At 43.5% G+C, this 24909-nt stretch overlaps 1 protein-coding gene across 1 annotated transcript in view; it reads left to right on the top strand.

The window, feature by feature from the left end:
- Positions 1-14928, top strand: part of Znf507 (zinc finger protein 507) — a 39479-nt gene extending 24551 nt beyond the window's left edge. Inside the window, exons 6-7 of the mRNA XM_008842076.3 lie at positions 10742-10876; positions 10987-14928. Of these exons, the coding sequence (XP_008840298.1) occupies positions 10742-10876; positions 10987-11353 (502 nt within the window). The 3' untranslated portion in view covers positions 11354-14928. The remainder of the gene's footprint in view (positions 1-10741; positions 10877-10986) is intronic.
- Positions 14929-24909: the final 9981 nt, after the last annotated feature.

Below are 24909 nucleotides of genomic sequence, written 5' to 3'. Positions count from 1 at the left end.
CCAGTCCCAGGTAGTTTAATTTGAAAGGGGATTGGGGGCGGGGGGTACTTTATTTTATATGTATGAGTGTGTTGCTTGCATATAAGTGTGCAATGTGCATGCAGTGTCCACAGAGACGAGAAGAGGGCATCAGATCCTTGGAACTGTAATTATGGACAGTTGTTAACTGGGAACCGAACCTGGGTCCTGTGTAAGAGCAGCCAGTGCTCATAACCACTGAGTTCTCTCTCCATCCCAGGTAAATGGTTTTGTTTTGAAGGAAAGAGCTGAAAGAACATGTTTTTCATAGGGCATAGAGGCTTCTCTGGTTCATTGCAGAATGGGAATCACCATTCACGAGGTCTTTTTTTTAATATATGTGTATTAGTGTATTGCCTGCATGCATGTAAGTGCACTCATGTCATACAGTGCCCGTGGAACTCAGAAGAGGGCACCAGATTCCTGGAACTAGAGTTACGGATGATTGTTAGCCGCTGTATGGGTGCTGGAAACTCAACCTGGGTCCTCTGCAAGAGGTCTTAACCGCTGAGCCATCTCTCCAGCCCCATCTTTTTTAATGTGTTTGAATGTTTTGCCTGTAGATATGCAGTGTACCACATGCACACAGTGTCCACGGAGGTCAGCAAAGGGTGTTGGATCCCTTGGAACTAGGGTTAGGGATAGTTGTTAACCACTGTGTGGACGGGACAATTGAACCCAAGTCCTCTGCAAGAGTGCCAGTGCTCTGAACTGCTGAGCCATCTGTCCAGCCCCTGGAGGCCTTATTTCTTTAAAAGCAAAGAAAAGGAACTGAATATAATAGCACAAACTCTTTTTTGCAATAGTTCTATTGAAATGTATATGTATATATAAAGCTTACTCAAACCTCCCCCACCCATATGTGTAGGACATTCAGCTCTGCGTTCTTCCACCTAGCTGTCTCACAGCAGTGATTCCTGATTAACTCAGACCTTGGAGACTAAAGGTGGGCCCACACCAGAGAAGAGAGTTGTTTTAACCAGCGTCTGTCTTTCTTGGGGTTCTGTGACTGTGGTAACTGACTTAGTGACGAGAACAGGCCTGTAGAGAAATTGAGACCGAGGCTTATTAGGCAGGACACGAGAAGCCCTGGGTTTCGTCATTGGCTTTCTTCATTAACAACATTACTTTCTTGTACCGGGAAGAAACAATGTTTTCCCAGACTGTTATAATCAACATAGAAATTGCATTGACTCTGGCATTCCAGAGTTTTGTTCCAGCAGTGCTGTAGGGACAGGCTATCAGGATTGGTCAGCAGTTCAAATGTTAGGATGCTTGCTTGTCTCCTCATGCCATCTGTATGGTTTGCCTTGGCAGACTACACAGCTGAAGAACCAGAGTCACCGGGAGCACCAGGGGCTCCACTAAAGGAGCCAAACAGAGTTATGGCAGGTGACACCTTGGTACCTGTGCCCAGGCCACCACTGTTCTTTTGATCTGGGCATTCCCCACTGCAGTGGACACTGTTCTAGATGAAGATGTGTATGCTGCTGCCCTGATGGTGTGGTGGGTAGAAGTGGTCTGTTAGACAGTCTCTATTTTAAAACACTATCATTTCTCCCTTCTCTGGGGACTTGCAGATTTTAGTCAGATTGAAATAGGGTCAGCTCTTCATGTTCTAACTGAACATGGTCACGGAATGTACATCTGTCAAGAAGATGGATAGTAGGTAGGTAGAGTGTTTCAGGAAGTAAGTACAGTGAAGTTAATTAGTGAGGATGATGCTGTGCTGGTGACTGTATTCCTTTTTACTTGGCTATGGTAAAACATCTGACAAGCAATTTAGGGGAGAAGGGATTTATATTGGCTCACAGTTCATTGCCAATGAAGGCATGGCAGAATTCATGGTGGCAGGAATGGCTCCTGTCCATAAGTGCTTCCTGCCACGACCAGAGCCAGATTATAACACTCAAGCTCCACCTCCACGGCCCTATGTCTGCCAGCTAGGCCCTGAATCCAGAATTTCCTCAGCCTCCCAATAGCAGTGCTGCCAGCTCGGCACCAAGTATTCAAACGTAAGCCTGCCAGGGACATTTCACGCACACATAAAAATAATAATAGGGGACCAGCAAGATAGCTTGGTGGAGCTTGCTGCTCTTTCAGTCAGTCCCAGCACTGTGTAGCTCCATAATCACAGGGGTTCCAGGCGCCCTCTTCTGGTCTCTGTAGGCGCACACACGCACGATGTACACTCTATCACAACACTTACACATACACATCTCACCAGAGTTTTTTTTCAAGCTATGGAAAATGAGAAAGTAAAGCTTAAGGAAACATTCTAAAGAGAGAGTATAATGGAGTTAGGGTAACTCCCATAATGTGAAGTTATAGTTTCACTCAGGTGAAAGCCTTTTTGTTAAACCTTATCAGTTTGTTCCCACCTTTTTCTCCTGCTTCCCTCTGGTCCTGAACATTCTCCAATAGCAGTGTCCCTTCAGAGCAGCCTGTTGTTGGCTCATGAGAGTGCTCCCTGGATCAGGGCTTCATCACTAAGCATGTGGCTCTTGCTGTCTTTTTGTTGAAGAATACTGATTAGCCAGGTGAGAAAAATTTATAGGTGTTTGCCCGATAGCATGGGAGAGAGAAATCTGAGATCAACAGGAAAGCAAAAGGCATCGTCTCCATGCATTGACATAGGAGAGCACGTGAAGGGTGTCGTCTAGCTTGGTGTGCACACTGAAGTATTAGAAACAACATTTCTCACGGCAAACATTTCACTGCATTTTATTAATAGTCTGAGACTGTTTTAGATGTGCTTGTCCACAAACCATTCTAAAAGTGATTTGGGCATTTATATCTAAAATAGGTGATTTGCTTTTTACATAAGTATTCAATAATTTAAAACGTGTTTCTCTCATAGGTCCTGGTTTCTCCTGACATTGTAAATGTTTTAAGTGCTGTGCCACACAATCCAGGAGAAAGACAGGACCATGAAGACGGTGCCCATGGGGTGAACCAAAGCCTGTGTGGCTGAAGAATGGTTCTGCACGTTTCCCTTTTTATTCTTAAGGATTCCAGGGGGAAATAGGCTTTCCCTAAAGAATGCTCAGTGATACATTTTGTTTGATGCTTATTTGTAATGACATTGCTTATAATATAGAAAAAAAGAAGTCTGGCTGTGTGATGCTAGTAGAATGGTTAAGGTGTGATACTTTGCTAAGATGGAATATTATACCACACCGAAATGCATAATTTTAGTGAGAAAATAGACCTGGAATGTTCTCAGAACCAGGATTTAGAATCTGCAGTACAATTGCACTTTGCATCTGATCTACGTGGATACACTTTAAAGAAACTCAAGCAAGTAGCATTGTAGGATTCATCTTTGTAGTTGCTTGTGTGTTCTGTTTGTGTACAAGAAATACAGGTTATGAAATCAGGAAAAAAAAAGTTTTAAAACAAAGACAGATTGAGTGGAGCGAAAATTGTCCAAGCAGTTTGTACAGCATGGGGGAGCAGGGTGCTCTGGCTCAGATAGCACGGCCCGCTCGCCAACCCAAAGCGTGCAGGTGACCGTAATGCTGTACAGACTAGAATCCACTTTAGGTATTTTACCCATGCAGTTTCTTTGAGGGAAGTTGTGAACTGCAGAGGTAAAAAAATCAGAGTAAAAGTAGGTGTCCTGTAAGCTAAATAAACTACACCATGAACACGGCCGAGACTCAGAGGAAGCTAAAGAGAAGAAAGTGAGTCATGGAGTGACCGTGAGACGTGCTGATGGACTACAGAGAGAGCTAAGAGAGAGGAAGCAGGTAGTACCGGGAAACAGAAGAAAACGCGTCTCCTTTGGGGATGAGCGGGCCCAAGATGTCGGGCTCCTGGGGTTGTGGTGTCTATTACCTCTGGATTGCATGTATAACGTTACTTTTCCATGAGTTTCATGACAAGACATTTCTTCAACTATATCTAAAAATTAAATAATAATGGAAAATTGGTGCTTAAGAAGAGTTAAGGGCTGGCGAGGTGGCTCAGCAGTTAAGACATTTAGGCCTGAGTCCAGTTCCTGGAACCAACATGATGGAATGAGAGAACTGATTCCCACTGACATGTGAAGACTTGTACCCACACTCACACTCACACAAAATAAATAAATGTTTTTGAAGCTTTTACAATTTGATTAGGATCTTAAAGAAAAATCCTCAGGGCAGGCAAGACTTGAGGAGGTGTGAATGGTGGGAGGAAGTAAAGAAAATCATGGAGCCATGCAGGTTTAGAACCTGCATGTCAGACATATGACTGACTCGCGGCCACATGGCTGGGAGAAGGAAGCTTTAGAGGAAAAAGTGAAGAAATACAAGATGCTGGGGGCAGCCCAAAGCCTTAGAGAAAGCATGTTTAGGGGCTGGAGAGATGGCTCAGCGGTTAAGAAGAACACTGATTGTTCTTGCAGAAGACCTGGGTTCGAATCCCAGCACCCACATGGCAGCTAACAACTATCTGTAACTCCAGTTCCAGGGGATCCGACAGCCACTTCTGTCCTCCATGGGCATTGCATGACCCATGTGCACTTACCTACATGCAGGCAATACACTCATACACATAAAATAAAAATAATAAATAAAATATTTAAATAAGAAACAGCATGTTTAGTAAGACAGACATAAAAAAGAAAAGGAGAAAGTGCACGTTCCTGAAGAGTTCAGGAAAGCGGACAGACTTACAGACACCTACATGACTGTGGCTGGTCCAGAAGTTCTGCAGAGATCTGCGCTAGTTCCACGCAAGAAATAGTTGCTACCTCATTAACGCACCAGGTATCCTGCCCAACTATTTAGCATAAATTAAGGTGAACCTGCCTTCCCAGGAGTGGTTCTATGACCAGGTAATTGACCAGTGAGACTAAAACAGTGGGTCCTCCAACAAATAGACATTTTATAGTCTGGACCAGTTAAATTTATGGGGCTTTATGCTACTCTAACATTCCTCCCTCTGAAGAGGTAACCCTGAAATCTTTTAAGGATTAGATAAGAGCTCCCAAATACTTTTAGCCAAGAAGGAAACTGGTTACTTTTCTTTGGGGTCTTTTTACCCTAACTGCCTAGCCAATTTCTACCTCCTATTTTTATCACACCATCCTCTGAGAGGTTACCCAAATTGCCAATAGGGAATCGGGACGCTGACTGCTCTAGCCTCTTCAGTGCTGAACAGGGGCTCAGGGTAAGGCAATCAGGGTACCCTCTCAGTAGGTCTACCTAAAAGACTCTCAGATTTCATAACTCTTAACTATAGGAAGAAAAGAAAAGTCCTTGACTGGTGCCTAGGAGAGATGTGAAGGAGAAGTAAAGGCAAGAGTAGTTAGCATTACAAGTTCTAGACAGGGAACCAGAAAAAAGTCAGAACAGGGCAAATTTTAAATGTCCAAATCAAAGTCCATTGGAATTTCTTGATGAGGGCTTCCAAAAGCATCCATCTATTGGATTCCTCCTCGTTTTCCTTTGGAACCAGTATTCTTAACTGCTGAGCCATCTCTTCAGTCCCAGGTTCTTATTATTTTGAATGAATAATATATGCATACTTATGAATTTTGGAATCAACCTTTCTGGTTTTCTCTTATAATAATTTTGTTATATTGGAATCATGTTATAATTCTAGACTGATTTAGAAAAAATTAGTAACTATGTAATGATGGGCTTTTCCATTGGCTCAAGTCACAGACTACTTCAGTTGTGTTTTAAACTTTGTTTCATGTATATAATTATGAGAATTTCCTTTTTATCTGCATTTTTAAGACATAGGGTCTTACTGTGTAGCAGGCTGATTTCAAAGAACAGTCCTCCTGCCTCAGCAGGAGACTAAAGGAACCAGGCAAGTTGACAGTACTCAAAGCTATTTTAATAATTAAAGGGGGAAATTAAAATTCTCTGATCTTTATATTTTTCATTTTTTAAAAATAATTAATTTTATGTGTATGAGTGTTTTGCCTGCATGTAAGTGCACCCATATTGTGCCATACCCTCAGAGGTCAGAAGAGGGCATCGGGTCCCTTGGCACTGGAGTTACAGACAGTTGTTAGCTGCCATTCGGGTGCTGGGAACGGCACCTGGGTCCTCAGCAAGAGCAGTCAATGCTCTTAACCCCTGAGGTATCTCTCCAGCCCCCTGTATTTTTTTCTTTAAACATTAGAAACTCTTGGTGTCCGTTATGAGTGTAGAGGGAAATGGAAAATGGTGAAGGTAGTGCCTACCAATGTTTATCTTTCTAATATTAGTAAAGAGCTCCTACTTCTATTTAGTGGAACCAAAATTTATCTTAGTCTGTTCCGTCTGCTTGTGGAACCTGCAGACCAGGTCATTGTTAAGCCCTTTATTGGTTGTTGCTCTGTCGCTCATAAAGCCCACTATCAATGCACTGCAGATTTGGCATCTGGTGGGTCTCTGCTTCAGAGATGACAGTGCCATGTGTGTTCACAAGAGACGTAAAACTTCTCCCTTACCTCTTTAAGTGAGCTAATCCTGTTTTCAAGGCCCTCACGCTCGTGACCCAGTCACCCCCCAAATCCCCACCTCTTATTGCCATCATCTTGGGGGTTAGCTCTCAACATAGGGCTTTTAGGAAACCACTTATATTCAGACCATATAACACTCTGTAGTTTTAAGCTTAGAAACCTTGGGCTGCTGAGATAGCTTGGTAGGCAAGGAGCTTGCCATGCAGGCCTGGCAACCCAAGTTCTATCTCCAGAATCTTATGTAATGATGGAAGGAGAGAACTGACTACCTCATCGTGCACGCCCACATGCACCTTATGCACACACACAATTTTTTTTAAATTTTTTTTAAGTGTATATACGTATATTGCCTGCATGTAGGTAAGTGCACCTGTGTTGTTCAGTGCCCACAGAGGTCAGAAGAGACTGTCGGATTCCCTGGGACTGGAGTTACAGACAGTTGTTAGCTGCCACATTGGTGCTGGGATTCGAACCTGGGTCTTCTGCAAGAACAATCAGTGTTCTTAACTGCTGAGCCATCTCTCCAGCCCCACAATAATTTTTTTTTAACCTAGAAAATTTGAGAATTCAAGAGTTTCATCTCTTTGTGAGAAACTTTAACAAGAATAGTTTGAAAAACCAGACCTGGCCTGTAATCTCAGCTACTCAGGAAGCTGAAACTGGAGGACCAGCTTGGGCAACCTAGTAAGAAGACCCTGTCTCAAAGTAAAAAGTCAGACCAGGCTGCAAATACAGCTCAGTGTGGCACAGCAGTCTATTTCTTACTACTTCTTTTCAAGCCAATGACACACAATCCAGTATGTATTCCTAGTAAATCTCCCCTCTGCCAAAGGTGGGCAGTTCTTCAGATGATGGCTGCCTACCTGAAACTCCCAAGTCAACACCAAGACCAGTGAGGAAACCAGCATTGCTGTTGAGACCAGGAGCAAAGCAAGGATGTTTAGATCCCCACGGTCAGATTGCATACTGCAGCGGTGTTAGCCAGACCAATGAGGTCAGAGAATCGTTTGATGAAGCATTTCAGTCGTCTTTACGCCATTTTAAAGATACAGAACATTGAGATTCACCCGAAATCCGTTTCTCGCTGTTTCACCTTCCGTCACAGACATGCCTCGTCTTGAAATGCATGTGTCATTTCCAGATGTTTAAAATAGCTTTGTAAAATACATGTGTGTATGTCTACATGTACGTTTGTGCTATAGACACAGTGTTGTTTGGGTGTCTTAATTTATTTACGCTAGAAATCTTTGCTAGTTTTCCTTCTCGTTGGTCACTGTTGACATTGGCTCATGGTGAGTTTGTAGAGATCTTGGATTTGGGGGTGTTTATTTTCATCTTAGCTACCCTTGTCATGTCCATTGTATGAAAATAAGTGAATTTGTTTCTGTATCTGGTAGAGAAACAGTTGTTATCTGGTTTTTTGTTTGTTTTTTTTTTGTTGGTATTTGGTTTTTTTGTTTTGTTTTGTTATTTTGCTGTTCACAGCTACAGTGAACATTGTGTGTGTCCCTGTGAACCTAGTGAGGAATGTCTGTAGGGCCAGGGCCTAGGAAGATGTGCAGCCTTACAGATGTGTGCTGCCTCAGTCTCAGTTACCAAATGCTCTCCCACGTGTTTACATCTGCCCTGCACACAACCTGTATTCTTCCACACCTATGAAGAATCTTCTTCTCCACATTCTATCAGACTGCCTCATCGTTTCAATCCTGGGTGTGTGCTCTATTTTATTTAAACATCTTTTCAGGTTTATATTTCTTAGAAGTTCTATTCAGAATTGCCTAGTCAGGTGTGGTTGGCGTATGCCTGTAATCCCAAGCTCATCAGGAGGGTGACAAGTTCAAGTCAAGCCTGTATAGGGATACCATGTCTCAAAGAGAAAGGAAGGAATGTATTTTATTGCTGTCAAGTTAAATTGGAGGTTGATTGGGATAAGAGTTACTCCATACCTGTACTTAATTGCTTTGCCAGCCTTGGCTCATATTGGTGTAGGAAGGAGTTGAGATGAGCAATCTGATTTGTTAGGTTTGTAATTGAGTATTGAACAGAAACGTCTGTGAAAAGCGTATTTTCAGTTTTTTTAAAAAGATCATGGTTGTACAGCTCAATCTAGCAGTTGCGCACTTAGGTGTTTTCCTACATGATAAAAACTTTTATCCCCACAGAACCTGCATGTAGATGTTTATAGCAGCTCTGTTCATAATTGCAAAAGGCTGGAAGCAGGCTGGGGCAGTGGCTCAGTCAGTAGGGCACTTGCTGTTAAGGTTCAGATAGCCCCACCCCCTCATCAACAGGGTCTCAAGGACTTCTCAAGCTCCTGAGAAAAGGGAACCAAACTGATAAGTACCCTGGTCTTTGAAGTCAAGAGAAGCAGACTTTTCTCCACTGTTTGGCCAACACAGCAGGCTTCCCCTTTGATCTCTAAAGAGGGCAGGTTTTAACAGTCTCACCGCCCCCAACTTTAAAAAAAATACATCTTCCCGCCTTCTGCAGGAAGCAGAAGCCCCCCCCTTAAAAAGACCCCAGCTCAAGACCGGGGTAGACATTTTCCCTGCCCAGAAGGGAATCTGTCCCATGTGTTCCTTTGCTAATAAACTCGATTCCAATGGAGTTTTATCTGTGTCCTGGTGCTTCTTCCTGATAAACCGGATTCATCCATAGGCTACTTTTTACCTATCACTTGCCCTGCGAGCATGAGGACTTGAGCTCCATCTCCAGACTCAGAGGTGTGTGTTTTGTTTTTAAGCGGGAGAAACATGTTGCTTGTAATCTTGGTACTGAGGAGGCAGAGACAGGTGGGTCCTTGGGGCTTGAGCTCTAGGCTAGTGAGAAACCCTGCCTCAACCAACCAGAAGCCGGGCATCGTGACTCACACTTTAAGCCCAGCACTTGGGAGACAGAAGCAGGCAAATCTTTGTGAGATAGAGGCCAGCCTGGTCTACATAGCGAGTTATAAGCCAGCTGGGGTGACAGAGAAACCCTGTCTCAAAAAAAAAAAATCAAGGTAGACAGCACCTGAAGAACACCACCTGGAGGTGACCTCCACTCGCACACATGCATACACACGATGTACACATACAAAACTGAAAACAACAAGGTTGTCTTTCAGTAGGTAAAGGAATACAAGCTGCCTTATCTGTACAGTGATCTGTTACCAGAAAAGCTACCAAGCCACTAAAAGGCACAAGTACATGCATGCTGCTTTGGTTCCAGTTATTATGACATTCTGGAAAAGACGAAACTTGGAGATAATAAAATGGTCAGTGCTTGCCAGGGTTGTGGGCAGGAGAGATGAATGAATCGCAGAGAGAGCACAAGGGACTGAGAAGAATTTCTCAGTACAATGCTGTGCTGTCCACCGCACTTAGAATCAGACAGGATAGACCATGAACAAGTCATGTAAACTTGATGAGAGTAATTTCTTGTTGCTTTCTTCATGTGTATGTGGTGTGTGCTTGTGTATATGCACGTGGGGCTTGCATGTGGAGTCAGAGGTCAGTGTCAGTGTTTTCCTCTGTCATTCTCCACTTTTTGTAAAGTGTGTCTCACTAAACCTGGAGGTCACATTTGACAAGACTAGCTGGCCAGCAAGCTCCAGGGATATGAACACAGGTTCTCCTGTGCGGCAGCCCTTTATCCCCTGAACCATCTCCCTAGCCCAGCTTTTTGCTTTCTTAATAAACAGTGGAATAAAATATTTGATGATTTTTGTGTGTATGGTTAAAGAATTTAGAACAAGCTGGGCATGGTGGCGCACACCTTTAATCCCAGCACTTGGAGGCAGAGGCAGGCGATCTTAGTGAGTTCAAGGACAGTCCAGTCTACATAGCGAGTTCCAGGAAAGCTGGGGCTACAGGGAAACCCTGCCTCAAAAAGACAAAAAAAAAAAAAAAACAGAAAAGAATTTAGAACAAAAACGTATACTTTGCTGTGTTAGAAGTCTTTCCAGACTGCAGTAGCTGAAGTCATCTGGGATGCTTGTCTTCGTTCTGTAGGATGGCCAGAGATATTCCTTGCTTTCATTCTTCGTCGTTACACAGTCTTCAGATGATAAACCGTCTCCATACATAGGTTTTTGGAGGACTTTGTTGTTTTCTTGTTTTCTTTTTTGGCACACCATCCATTCTGGGGTCTCTGTGGATCATTATGTCTCTTAGAACCAGGGATGCTTTAGATTCATTGAACTGTGACATAGCTAGTAACACTCCTAAAGGGGTGTGAGCACTGTTAGAGAGTCTTGTGATTTCTAGACCATGTGGTAAGCTCCCTCATGTCTTGCAGATGCTCCTTGTGTGGGTACGTGTGCAGCCACCCTCCTTCCTTGAAGTCTCACATGTGGAAGCATGCGAGTGACCAAAACTACAACTATGAGCAAGTAAACAAGGCTATCAACGATGCAATTTCACAGAGTGGCAAGTACGCAGTCCTGCCCCTCCCTGGGTTGCTGTATGGGAATGAAAGCGAGGAATACCTCTGCCCGTCCTACAGCATAGCCCATTGAAGGTCTGATGTGTTTTGTTTTTAAGAGTTCTGGGGAAATCGCCTGGAAAAATGCTGTCAACCAGCAGTAAAGAGAGAGCCGACCCGGTCACTGGAAGTGCAGAAAACTTGGGATCATTCTTGGAGCCAATTTCCCAACCACTCAGTGAAGTTGTAGATGGCAGCGAGCTGGAGAAACTGAGCCCCACAGGCAGCACCCCCGACATCTTGGGAAGGAGCTGCGGCCTGACCACCCCTGGCACCGAGTACTGCGTGCTGCTCTTCTGTTGCTGCATTTGTGGCTTTGAGTCAACCAGCAAAGAAAACCTTCTGGATCACATGAAGGAGCATGAGGGGGAAATTGTCAGCATCATCCTGAATAAGGACCACAGTACAGCCCTGAATGCCAACTAGCTGGAGCATTACTCAGGATCCCCCCGAAGCACAGCTCAGCCTTAGTGCTGTCAGATCACTAGCTCGGTAGACCAGAAGGACGAGTGACTTTGGAACCAGGCTTGTAATGAGAGACTGTCAAGTGGATGAGCAGTGATGGTATTTAAGTATTTTGAGAGAGAAGTGGATTGAGGAGGATGTAGAAATGTAATTCTGTACTAAACCTCTTGCCCCTTCTTAGTGTCGAGCATAAATATTATTAAAAGCTTACTGTAGTTCAAAGTTCGCAAGCAGTGAGTTCAGAAAGGACATTTCAGGAGCTCTTCCCAGCTTGGAGAGAGTGTCCTAGCAGAGCTGCTTTTTCCTCAGCTGTAGACAGGCTGAGCTCTGGTCAAGAGGGCGGCCCGCCCCAGAGGGTGATGTTGCTGTCACCAGCAGTCAGCATGAAGCAGGCAGGGCTCTGAGAGGACCCACTGAATCTTTCCCCAAGTTGATAGGAATGTATCATAGACCCAGTGTAGGACACGGTCCTTTACTCCATCTTACAAGAAAGAAAAGCCATCTCAATCAGATCTAGACTACAAACATTTAGGAAGTTAATTGTCTCGATTTTATCATGAAGTCCACAAGACTCAGACCAGATCTCAAGCTGACTGACTTCTTGAGCATAATGCGTCCCTCAGAGGCTCTTTTCAGTGTGGAGAGCCAGACGCCTCTCACAGTGACATAGATCCCCCAGTCCTCTCTGGTAAGTGAGGTGCACCTCTTCTCCACAGCCACGTGTCCTCTGACAGTCTCCTAGAGCCACACAGTGTGAAAACCCAGCCTTGGCTGGATGTGGTCATGCATGCCTTTAATCCCAACACTTGGGAGGCAGAGGCAGGCAGATCTCTATGAAGCCAGCCTGGTCTACATAGCGAGTTCCAGGCCAGCCGGGGCTACAGGGAGACCCTGTCTCAAAAGGCAAAAAAAGAGAGAGAGAAGGGAAAGAAAAAAAGAAAAACCCAGCCTTGGAAATGACTTGAAAGTCAGGTGCCTCTCAAATAGTGCAGCTGTTGAGATTTTTCCTTCTTGAAGTTTATTTAAATTTAGCAGAAGAATAAACCAGTATGACTAAAAATACATTGAATCTTCAGACTACTTATAAGAACTTTAAAGAGCAATATTTTTGCTGAGCTGGACATCAGTGTAGCTCTGTGGTAGAGTGTGATTGAGCGGGCCCCAGTTCAATGTTCAACACCACAAGGAAACGGTTTCTAGTCAGAAACACCATTTGGCAGGTGAACAGAATTTCCAACGAAGTCCATATTTTAGTGTGCAAGAGAATGAGCTAAAAACCAACTATAAGGACTTTGTACTCAAGCTTGTGTCAGGTGGATGTAATCTCACTAGTCACACACCTTGTGCTAGAATTCTCTCCAAGGGTAAGGAAGACGTGTTACCATTTTGTAGGCCTGATCCCTTACGCACAGTTGTTAAAAGTAGATAAAGTCTGAAGGCGTCTAGCCGTGCACTGCACCATCCCACAGTGCTCTTCCCTAGTACCTGAGTGTTGGGCTGCTGACTGCTTCCTTTAGACACGAGAAGTGGAAATGGCTCATCAGAGTTCCATGAATGTTGATATGTTTTATAAACGTTGTTCCCAAAGTCTGGGTCTACAAGAAATACATGAATATTTTTCAGACAGCATTAGAACAACACTGTAAGTGGGACGGGCGTGTTGAAACTTTGTCCGACTTGGGCTTTTGGTTTTTTTTCAGTCTCTCATTTTGAAGATGCTATTTAAAGAGAACTATAACTTTATAGCTCTTTGATTTTAGATAGTTTTAATTTATTTTTGAATGTTAATCCATTTCTGATACATGGTTTTAACAAGAATTTATATATACTAAATTATATTCCCCTAAATCCACTATATGTGGGTTTAAATGAATTTTTCTCCTGTTTTCAGAATTAAAACATTTATATTTAATTTCATTTTTTTCTTTTCTTTTCTTTTTTTTAAAGAAAAGATCTCACTATGTATCCCTGGTTGGCCTGGATCTCACTGTGTAGACCAAGTTGGCCTCAGACTTCCCCCAAGTGCTGTGCCACCAGCCCAGCAACTTTCTACTCTGGTCACCTCTCACTTTGCTGTCACATGCTGAAGGTTGGTTTTTCATTACTGTTACTGTAAACAGTAACAATCTGAAATGAGTTTTCTTTGACTTTAATTTTATATAATCATTTGGAAAATACTAATGTTCCAAATCATCCCCATCATTTCAACAGTGTGACTTTTCAAATTACCTTTCTCGGTCTCTCTGCTTCCATTTGGTTGGTACTTAAATTTCCCATTGGAATCATGATTTAAATTTTCCCCACCCCATGGGGAAAACTTAACCCTGAAATTCAAAGCCTTTCAGCTCTGTGCTGGCTTGAGAGTTACTAGGAAAGTCTCTCCTGGCCTCAGGAGGAACTGAGTACCCAGGACGCCCCGTATTTCCTCATCATTTTGCAGTAAGCCTTAAACAGTCTCCACTAAGAAGAGAGTTTCCTACAAGTAGAGATGAAGCGGAAGTCTGTGGTTGTAGTCATGGGGGAGATAACTTACAGCCAGTGGGCAGCCCTTCACAAAACATTCACAAGCTGCCCATGACTCTGTCAGGTGGGGCTCCTGCTACTGTCTTCTCCTCCTAGAACTTGCAGTTCTAAGATCGGATGGCTGATAGTTTTCAGAGACATTTGTTGAACTTGGTAAAGGTGAAAGGGAGATGGTATATTGTAATCCTTATAAATACTATATTTTTTTAGGGCTTTATCATTTTTGTCCTTTGTGCTAGCTGTGGGGAATCTGGCAGGCTTCCTCAGTGGCCCACCAGCTGCGTGCCGATGCTGCTGAAGCCTTTGTCTAGACCTTTCAGTTCTGTCCCAGGTTACCAGTTGTTGGCTTTCTCACAAAACAAAACCGTGCACATCATGTTTACATGGCATTTCCCGCAGTGTGCTTGGCTTGACAGACAAGCTGACTTCTCTAGGAGACTTGCGTTTTATGTTTTCATAAAGACTTAATCTTTTTTTTTTTTAATTGTACAGCAAGGTGCTCTAAGTAATATTCTATAAATATATTTAATGGAAATTTGAGTTTGATATTCATGGACATCAATGTGGTTTTTTTTTCTTTTCAAGGAGTAAGTATTGTGTAACACTATGGCATTGCTTCTCTAGCCAAAGCATAGACCCTTCTGGAACACTGACTGATGTGTAAAGACAACGGTTGATTCTGCTGCCGTGTGTTACTCTAACCTTTAAAATACCTTTACAAACCATCTAATGGGATGGTTTGCATTTGGTAAAGTTATCCTGCACATCCAGCTGCATGCCTTAAAGCCAAAACTCTAGAGTTGTGTTCATGGTAGAACAGCTCATCTATTCAGAACAGGGAAGCAAGCTCTCTAGCACTTCCTTAACTACCTTTGGAAATACTGTACAATGTTGGAATAATTTATTTTGCTTTACAGGAGTTTGTCATGTATTGACTTTAATATTGTATTTTGGTAATAAATTTTTTTGTTAAAAACATTTGCTTCTAAGTTTTATTAACAGCACATGCCCATTTTTATCTTGGATATTGGCTTATTTAGAAAGTTGTATTTGAATCATTGAAAGTGTCCCAAGGGTTAAATTAAGGTTTATCACTCTTTGATAACCTGTTAAGCTACTGCTGACTGGTAGTCATGACGTTCCATAAAGGTAATGGAGAAAGTCTTAGCTTTTTTAATCATTTCACATTCAGTCTAAATTGGAAGCCTGTTCCATGTTATACAACTCTTTGTTCTCTCTTCCAAATCATGCAGTAAATGCTTTAGTTCTGATGCCCGCAAGGGGGCTGCTTCCATCAGGATAATTAGTACATGGTGCTGAAGGCCGAAGACCGGTGATGAGCCACCGATGCTCTCGTGACTGCAGCACTGGTTTTGGTTTCCATCTTGCCCTAGAGTATCAGGCCACCTCAGCTAGAGGTGACCAAAGCTAAAATCCCTTGCCCTGTGCTCCTTAGCGTGCTGTACCCCATGTCTTTTATCTCTCAAGGACCAGATCTCAACACTGTGCCACTACCAGTTGGTTGTAGAAATCCCAGCATGAACAATCCAGATCCAGAGCGTAGGGTCCCACTGGACATCCGTGGTCATGGGTGATGACTGAGTACTAGACACACAGTTGATAAGTTAGTTCTAAGTATAAAATGCGCAACCGTTGCAAACATTTAGTACAGAAAGAAATGTAAAGTATTTCAGTAGTTTTTTATATTGACTACGTGTTAAAATATTTTGGATATAGTGGGTAAATAAAACATTAAAGTTATTTTCACCTTGTGTTAGCTTTTCGTTGTGATGAAATAGCTTTAAAACAAACAATTGTTAGCCAGGCATGGTGGCACACGCCTTTGATCTCAGCAGAGGCAGCCTTTGATCCGGCAGAGGCAGCCGGATCTCTGTGAGTTCAAGGCCAGCCTGGTCTACATAGTGAGTTCCAGGACAGCTGGGGCTACAGAGAAGCCCTGTCTCAAAAAGACCAAAAAAAAAAAAAAAAAACATTTTATAGTTGTTTCATAACCAAATTGCATTTCTTACTTGGCTCTGCAATTGGGGGTTTTTTGGTGGATTTTGTTTGGGTTTTTTGATGGTTTTTTGTTTGTTTGTTTGGTTAGTTGGTGTTTGAAGACAAAGCCTCACTATGTAGCCCCAGCTGGTCTGGAATTCATTACTGGACAGAGTGGAGTCCATCCTCTCCTTGGTTCTCTCCTTTCCCCTTTACATGGTTTCCAGGGATCAAACAGCTCACCAGGCTTGCACAGCCACTATCCTTACCCACTGAGCCATCTTACCAGCCCCTCACAGTTCTTCTTACCTACATTTTCCAAGGCTCCTGTCTATATTGTTTCAATGGTATTTAAAGCCAAACAATTTGTTTAAAGTAACGAAGAATAATTATTAAATGATGGTGCTCTTTGGCTAGAGATGGCTTAGCACTTCAGAGCCTGTTGCCAATCCAAAGGACCTGAGTTCAGTGCCCAGTATCCCCATGAGACAGCTCATAACTGTTAATTCCAGCTCTAGGGGCATTTGATGTTTCTGACCTCTGTAGGCATGGGTGCTCATGTGTTCATAAACACACATAATTAAAAATAAAAATACGGCTGGTGAAATGGCTCAGTGGATAAAGGTACTTAACACCAAGCCTGGTGACCTGGATTCAACCCCTGGGACCCATATGGTGCAAGGATAGAACTGATTCCTGAAAGTTGTCCCCTCTGGTCTCCACATGCATCACACACACACACACAATTGTAAAAACTAACGCTGCTCTGAAAAGTACTGTTTTCCTGCTGGCAGCCTTCCCATATCCACACTGCTCTCAGGGATTGACCCTTTGGGTATGTGGGCCCTTTAACAATGCTGTTGTCACAGAATCTGCCTGTGTCGTCCTGGCACAAAGTGAGCTTGGTAACTACTCTAGACAGGGTGACCCTTGGCCTGAGTGATCCAGGATGCAACAAGGAGCCTGTTAACACTACAGTAAATAGCATGTGGGATTCCATAGACAAGTTCACGGGTGGAGGTGGCTTTGGCTTTGCTGTGGAGCTGTTGATTAGAAGGGCTGGGGCTGGAGAGATGGCTCAGTGGTAAGAGCACCAGCTGCTCTTGAAGAGGACCCGAGTTTGGTTCCCAGCACCCACATGGTGGCTAACAACCATCTATATGTGGGTGCACTCACATACATGCAGGCAGTAAACCAACACATAAACTAAGAGCTAAGGAAAAGTCACAGACTTCCAGATCAACCAGCTAAGATGTAAAGTGAGACATTTCTGCCTCTGTAGAGCTTTAGACAAGTCTCATGTTTTTGAAAATGAGAGATTTTTAAATTTTAAAAAAATATTTAGCTTTATGTCTAGGTGGGGCAGGAGGCTAACGTACGCAAATGTGCAGGTGCCCATGGAAGCCAGAAGAGGCACCAAGTTCCCTGGAGCTGGAGTTACAGGTGGTTGTGAGCTGCCTCACATGGGTGTCGGGAGCCAGTGCAAGAGCAGGGGAGGCTCTTAACCGCTGAGCCAAATCTCCAGCCCCAACAAGTCTGATTTTTTTTTTTTTTGTCTTTTTGAGACAGGGTCTCCCTGTAGATCCAGCTGGTCTGGAACTCACTATGTAGACCAGGCTGGCTCACTATGTAGACCAAGTGCTGGGATTAAAGGTGTGGCCACCACACCTGGCAACAAGCCTGATTTTCATTATAGCTATGACGTAGATTTGTTTAGGTAATGAGTTTGGGTGTAGATCTCAAAATCCTGCGTGGGCAGCAAACCCCAGTCAATGTGCTGCGTTAGGGGCTGTAAGCCTCGTTTTCCTGGTAGAATACTAATAAATTATAGTCTCTAGGTTTATCACTAGAACAACAAAGTGTTGGTAAAATTATGCCAATTTAATGTGTATTGATTTTTTTCTTATAATCACTTTTAATCATTTGCCTTATCAAAGATTGTAATAAGTTCAAGTTAAAATATCTGATTTTAGGCATCTCATAAAACAGTACAAGTTGTCACATGCTGGTCTTTTGGTTCCTTCTTCACCAGATTTACACACCACTTGTGTTACTGACTCCAGATAGCAAAGGCACCATTCTAAATCAGCTCACAATACTGAGTGCATGACCAGTATGTCTATGGAAACGCCGAGGTAGTCAGAGCCTGTGTGCTGAAAGGATTCCGCCCCTTGGGTAGATAGTTTTATTTGTGCAAATCAAAAAATAAGGAATCTACCTGGCATGGTTCATTCCTAGCACTCAGGAGGCAGAGGCAGGTGGATCTCTGTGATAGGCTAGCCTGGTCTACATAGCAAGTTTCAGGCCAGCTGGGGCTACAGGAAGACCCTATCTCAAAGAACAAAAAAAGAAGCTGGGCATGGTGGTGCACACCTTTAATCTCAGCACTTGGGAAACAGAGGCAGGTGGATCTCTGTGAATTCGAGGCCAGCCTGGTCTACATAGTGAGTTCCAGGCCAAGCAGGACTACAGGGAAACCCTTTCTCAAAAAAAAAAAAAAATCTGTACATATGGGCTGGGGATTTAGCTCATAGTCTACATAGTGCATTCTAGGCCAGCTGGGGCTATAGGAAGACCCTGTCTCAAAAACAACCCCCCCCAAATGTGTACACAGTGGAAAACTAGGACCTGAAAAAGCCTATATCAAAATGAAATGTGCTGGGTGTGGTAATACACACCTGTAATTCCAGCATTTGGGAAGTGGAGGCAGGAATATGTGAAGCTCAAAGCCAGCCTCAGCTACATTGTGAGTAGAGGCCAGTCTGGGCTACAGTGAGACCTCGTCTTAAAATCTTAAATAGGCCGGGTGTGGTGGCGCATGACTGTAGTCCCAGCACTTGGGAGGCAGAGGCAGGTGGATCTCTGTGAGATCTGCCTCTGACCAAGGCCAGCCTGGTCTAGATAGTGAGTTCCAGGACAGCTGGGGCTACAGGGAGACCCTGTCTCAAAAAGACAAAAAAAAGATCTTAAATAGATAAAAATAATAAAAACGCACGCTATTCATTTTTCAAGTCTTTTATTAGCACCTACCAGTGTTATTTAAAGATTTAGCGCCAGAGTGCACATCTCCAAATTTTTTACTTTTTCTCCTTGTCATTTTATTAATTTTAGTATCCATATTCAGAAATAACATGGCTGCACATCACTGAAATAGACACATCAATCCACAGCTTGCTCTCTTTGTTTGTAGCGGCAGTCCTATTTAAATTCAGTGTATCCAACCACAAAAGGTGTTAGAAAATTTTATTTCAGGCTTGTAAGAAAAAGTATAGCAGAATGTGATTGAAATCAAGCTGTGTTTATTTCTGCTCATCTGAAGCTAAGATTCTACAAAAAGTTATGCAAAATAAATAATTGAAACCAGGCCAATCTAAAAGATAAGTGATCCCAGCACTCGGGAGGCCGAGGCAGGAAGATCAAGAGTTCAAAGCCAGTCTGGGCTATATAAAACCCTATCTCAAAAATAAAAAAATAACAACCAGGCACGCTTGCACATGCCTCTGACATTCCTGACAGAGAAGCCCTAGCTCTGGTTCACCATTTGAGGTAGGGAACCTGTTCACACCTCAGCCTCAACTTCTGGTCACCACGTATGATTAGGGCTGTCCTTGGCCTTCAGAGAAGCCCCTTGTTGCAGCAGGCAGAGGGAAATGCAGAAACCTATAGTTGACCAAAGTACTGAGAATAAGTGATGTTGGAGTGCTCGGCCGTAAGTGGGACAGCTGGAACCTCCTCTCCAAGGCTCAGGAAACTGCAGAAGGGGCAGTGTAGGAGCCAAAGGATGGAGAGGTGTGTGACAAAAAAGACATCTTCTGGACCTGACATGGTCATTGCACTCATGAACTCACTGCAGCTGGGGCTTTCTGCACAAGACCTGAACTAGACTGGGCTCATCAGCATTTCATCATGGATGACATCTATGAACAGTTAATGGTGGCTGGGGGAGGCGGTGGTGTTTTCTTCAGTAGTATGGCCACCAATAAGCTGCCTTGGCTCCAGGGAATGCAAGCACTCTAAGCAAATTCAGTGGGTCTCACATAGAAAGACGTGAAGATAGGAGGGGAATTTGTTGGGAAGAAGGGTTTCAGGGCAAGAGGGAGGGGGATGAAATGACTAAAATTTATTATATACATGTATGATACTGCCAAAGAATTAAAAATGGAAAAAATAATAGACATAAAGAGTTTAATAACATATTCAGTTGTGTCATATCTTACATGTGAGGCACAAAGGACCTGTTACATAATTAACTCAAAATCCTACACCGGTAACATCCATCTCCTGGGAGCAGAAGCACAGAAAGGACTGTAGGCACGCCCATCCAGGAGCAGCGGGCAGAATGGATGCATAGCCGTGACAGGTGCTTTGAGTTAAATACCCTTAGGGTTGAAACTAGAGGAAATACCAAATCTTGCCCACACAGCAGTTTGCATTTACACAGAACCGTTCAGGTGCTTCACTAAGGCATAAATCGAACATCTACTAATTGAGTTTTTAAGTGTCCCTCTTCAGGAAAACCTATACCATAAAAATTCAACTTGTGTTTAAAAAAGAAATCTAGAGCTGGGGGTATGGCTCAGTGGTAGAGCCCTTGCTTCAAAACCACCAGTGAGGGCCTGGGGGTGTGGCTCAGTAGTAAAGTGCTTGGCTAGCATCCCCAGCACTGAAAAAGAAAAAAGAACTTTCCAGTCTAGACACTCAATTAAGACAAAGCCACCATGTGGGTGCTGGGATTGAACCCCGGCCCTCTGCAAGAAAAGCCAGAGCTCATAAACACTGAGCCATCTCTCTAGCCAAAAAAGAAAAAAAAAAAAAAAAAAAAACAGTGTGAGGAGGGAATCTGCATCTCATACCAGTTCAGGTAATCACGTATCTTTTAGATTGACTCTGGAACCTTACCTGGTATTAATAGCTATGAGCTGTTCTGGTTCTGTGCTTTGACTCCAAGCCATGCCCACACACCAGCCTTATTCATTGTTATGTTGCTAATTATGCTTACAGAGTTTATGAGTCAAAGAAATAAGACATGGTGTGCCTCACACAAAACATAATCAACCTTGACCTTCAAAAGAAAAGGCTTTCCACTTGAGCTATGGCAGATACACTGACAGCTGTTCTCCAACATCCATTCTTCCATGTTGGCAAAACCTAACTCACACAAAAATACCATAAAAATTGTACATATTAATGGAGTACAATGTACTATTTGATGCATGTATGTACTGCATTTTCTTTAAATCAATTAAACATTCTTTTCTAAAAGATCTATTTTACCTATTCATTATGTGTATGTGTCTGCATGTGGGTATGTGTATGTGAATGCAGTGCCCTCCAAAGCCAGAAGATGGTGTCAGATCCCCTGGGACTGGAGTTACAGGTGGTTGTGAGCCACCTATTGTGGGTGCCGGGAACTGAACTCAGGTCTTCTGAAAGAGCAGTATGTGCTTTTATCCACTGAGCCATCTCTCCCACCCCTTCTTACCAATCTTTGTGGTAGAAACTCTCAAAATCTCTTCTGGTTTTTGAAATGCATTGTTCACAGTTGTTACCTGTTGTGAACATACTGTGCAGTAGTGCCTGTTAGGGTTTGAAATATCTCTCACAGGTGCATATGTTGAATACATGGTTTCCCACCTCATGGTGGTATTTTGGGAGGTTTAGAAACATTGGAATTGTTGGGAGGTGGGGCCTAGTTGGAGGAAGTAGGTCACTGGGGGTGTATCTTTGAGCATTCTCCCCAGTCTCCCAGTCCCTTTACAGCTGTCTTCTTCCTGTTCACCATGAGGTAAAGAACCTCTTCTACCATACATTCCACCACCATGATGCTCTGGCCAAGCTAAGCAACCATGTGCCAACCCCTCTGAAACTGTAAGCTAAATAAATCCACCCCTCCCTCAAGTTGTTTTCTGAGATATGTTGGTTACAGCTATGATCCCAGGGGTAGGAATTTTAGCTGAGCACAATTCTAATCCCAGTCTCTTGTAGACACACAAGGTGGCTGACTAAACAGCAGTTAATGAAACTTCTGCCTTGTCTTTTCTGCCCCGTTACAGAACTGAGGTGAGACATTAATGACCAAGAACAAGCAAGATGCAGAACTCCTAAAGCTCAACAAGAAAAAGTCAGCTGGCAAGATGGCTCACTTGGTAAAGGTGCTGCTCCCAAGGGTGATAACCTGAGTTTGATCCCCAGGACCCACAAGGGGGAGAACTGATTCTTGAAAGTTGTCCTCTGACCTCCACTGGCATATCACAGCACACACACACACACGTGATTTTTTTTTTTTTTTGAAACAGGGTCTCCCTGTAGACCAGGCAGCACTCTGCAGACCAGGCTGACCTTGATTTCACAGAGATCTATCTGCCTCTGCCTCTCAAGTGCTAGGACTAAAGGTGTCAGCCACCACACAGGGCTATAAATGTAATTTTTTTAAAAAGAAAAAGTCAACCCAATTCAAAAATATGCAAAGGACTTCAATAGACATTTTTTTCAAAGAGCATATGCTCTGTGTCAATGAGCACATCAAACGATGGTCATCACCAGTTATTAAATACACACCAAAGCTATAGTTAGGGGCCGAGGAGACTGCTCTGTGGTTAAAGCACTTGCCACTCCAGCAGCAAGTACAAGAATCTGGGTTCAGAGCCCCAGAACTCACATAAATGGAACCTGGGTGTTTCTGCATCTGCCTGTCTATAATTCCAGCACTGACAACATGTCAGAAACCAGATCCACAGAGCAAGCTGGCTGGCTGAACTGGGCCGGATCTGCGAGTTCAGCGTCCAGTTGAGAGACCCTGTCACACCTGCAAGATGACTTTGTGAAGGAATATCAAATGGTCCAGCCACCGTGAAGAATAGTGTGAAAGCTCCTCAAAATGTTAAACAGCGGCTGCCAAGATGGCTCAGTCAAGCCTGCTGGTAAGCCCGACAACCTGAGTTTGATCCCCAGCACCCATGTGATGGAGGCTGAGAACCAATTCCTGGAAGTTGTTCTCTGACCTCTACACATGCACCACAGTGTGTGCACACACACACAAATATAAATGTAATTATTAAAAATTTTAAAAAGCTGTTCGGACTATCTCACCACTATCCACAGGGCCTCTCTGGAAGGATTGAGGGTAATACTTGGTGGATGTTAGTGAAAACCTAGCCAAGCACCAAATGGGTCACCAGTTAAGACATAAAATGTCTGAATTTGAGAGTTCTAGAAACACATCCATTTCTGGCTGAAAGTTCTACTTTTTCCTACATACCCGCCCCCCAATCCCAAGCCTGACAATACGCCTAGGCATCTGTTACTAGGGCGACTCTACTTCCTGGGTTTCAGACACCTGTGCAGATACTTGTCATTCGGGGAGTGGCACTACAGTGGTCCAGAGAATCAAGCTGCAAGGGCCAGCCAAGGCCACCAGTCAATCGTTGGATGAGAAGAGCGCGCGATCAGGAATCATCACACTTGGCAAAAGGCAGATGCGATAAAGAACCATCATCTGCTGCCGTTGAATAGTTTGACTATTCATGTCTTCATTCAAAAATACACAACTCTGATTCTAGCCCTGAACATGAAAAGAAGTGTAGGAGGTAACCATGGAAACCCCCAAAGCACAGAGAAGTCGAGGTAAGAAGAATAGCAGGTGTGAGGGAAGAAAATGCAGCACAACTGACATCTAGGAGCTCTGCAAACTTAACTTTGCAGAAGAGACTCTTCACCTAATGGCGTGCCTGTGCCAAGCTGCCGAACCCTTCACTGTTGTAAACCATTTGGAATCTAGTTAATACAAAGTTCACAAAAGAAGAGAAAAAATACTAACAATATTTCAAGATGACTTTTTTTTTTTACAGACTCCCAGGGAAGGAGCCATGTACTGACAAATATTTTAAAGGATGTAAAAAGCCAGGGTAATGCCAGTGCCTATGAGACTAATGATCTGTGAGCATTGGTAAAAGTCCTGCATCTGAGTTCCTTTAGAAACAAGCATTAGGACTGGGGAGCACCGAACCAGCAGTAGAGCACGTGTCTAGAATCCCCCAGTGAGGGGCTGTGGGCAGTGGCTCAGTGGTAGAGAGAGGACTTACCTCAATGCATAAGGCTCTGAGTTGAACCCTAGCACTGAAAAAAAAAATCAAGAACTAAGTGTGCAGGTCTATAGAGATGGCTCAGTGGTTAAGAGCACTGGCTGCCCTTGCAGAGGACCCAGGTTTGGTTCCTAGCACCCACATGGCAGCTAACAACTGTTCTGAACTCCAGTTCCAGGAAGATCCAATGCCCTCTTCTGGCCTCCTTGGGATTGCATGCACAAATGCACTTACATTAGTGCTGGCAAAACACTCACTAACATAAAATAAAAATAAATTAATTGACTGGGCATGGTGGCTCACACCTTTAATCCCAGCACTTGGGAGGCAGAGGCAGGGGGATTTTTGTGAGTTCAAGGCCAGCCTGGCCTACATAGTGAGTTCCAGGACAGTGAGTTCCAGTTCCAAGGAGACCCTGTCTCAAAAAGACAAAAAAAAAAAATTAAACAATTTTAGAAGAGAATTAAGTACACCAAACCAGGCTGAGAATGCCAGAGAAAGATCCTCCCTCTGTGGTCCCCAACCTGGGTCACACACAAGCAGAGTGGGAAACAGTACAGGCAGAAAATATTGGGCATTTCATTTATACTTACTTTGGTTGAATATATGTTTATATGTATACGAAAAGAGGGGGAAGAGAAGAATGGCAGTATGATGAGAGCTTAGAGGCCATTGCTCAGTTATTAAGGCACTTGAAGCCAGGTGTGGTAGCTCAAGCTTCTAGTCCCAGCCCTGGGGAGTGGGAGAGCCAGAAGAATCTGAGGTCTGAGTGCATCCTGGGCTCCATAATGAGACCCTGTCTCGAACAAAACAAAGACAATAACAACAGCAAAGACACTTGAAGGGACCTGTAATAGTGTATGCCTTTAGAGGCTGGAGAGATGGCTCAGCGGTTAAGAGCACTGACTGCTCTTG

The sequence above is a fragment of the Nannospalax galili genome, unplaced genomic scaffold, assembly GCF_000622305.1.
Source record: "Nannospalax galili isolate Female #2095 unplaced genomic scaffold, S.galili_v1.0 scaffold931, whole genome shotgun sequence".
Taxonomy (NCBI): Eukaryota; Metazoa; Chordata; class Mammalia; order Rodentia; family Spalacidae; genus Nannospalax; species Nannospalax galili.
Note: the sequence above shows the minus strand (reverse complement) of the source record. Positions and strands in the feature narration are given on the sequence as shown.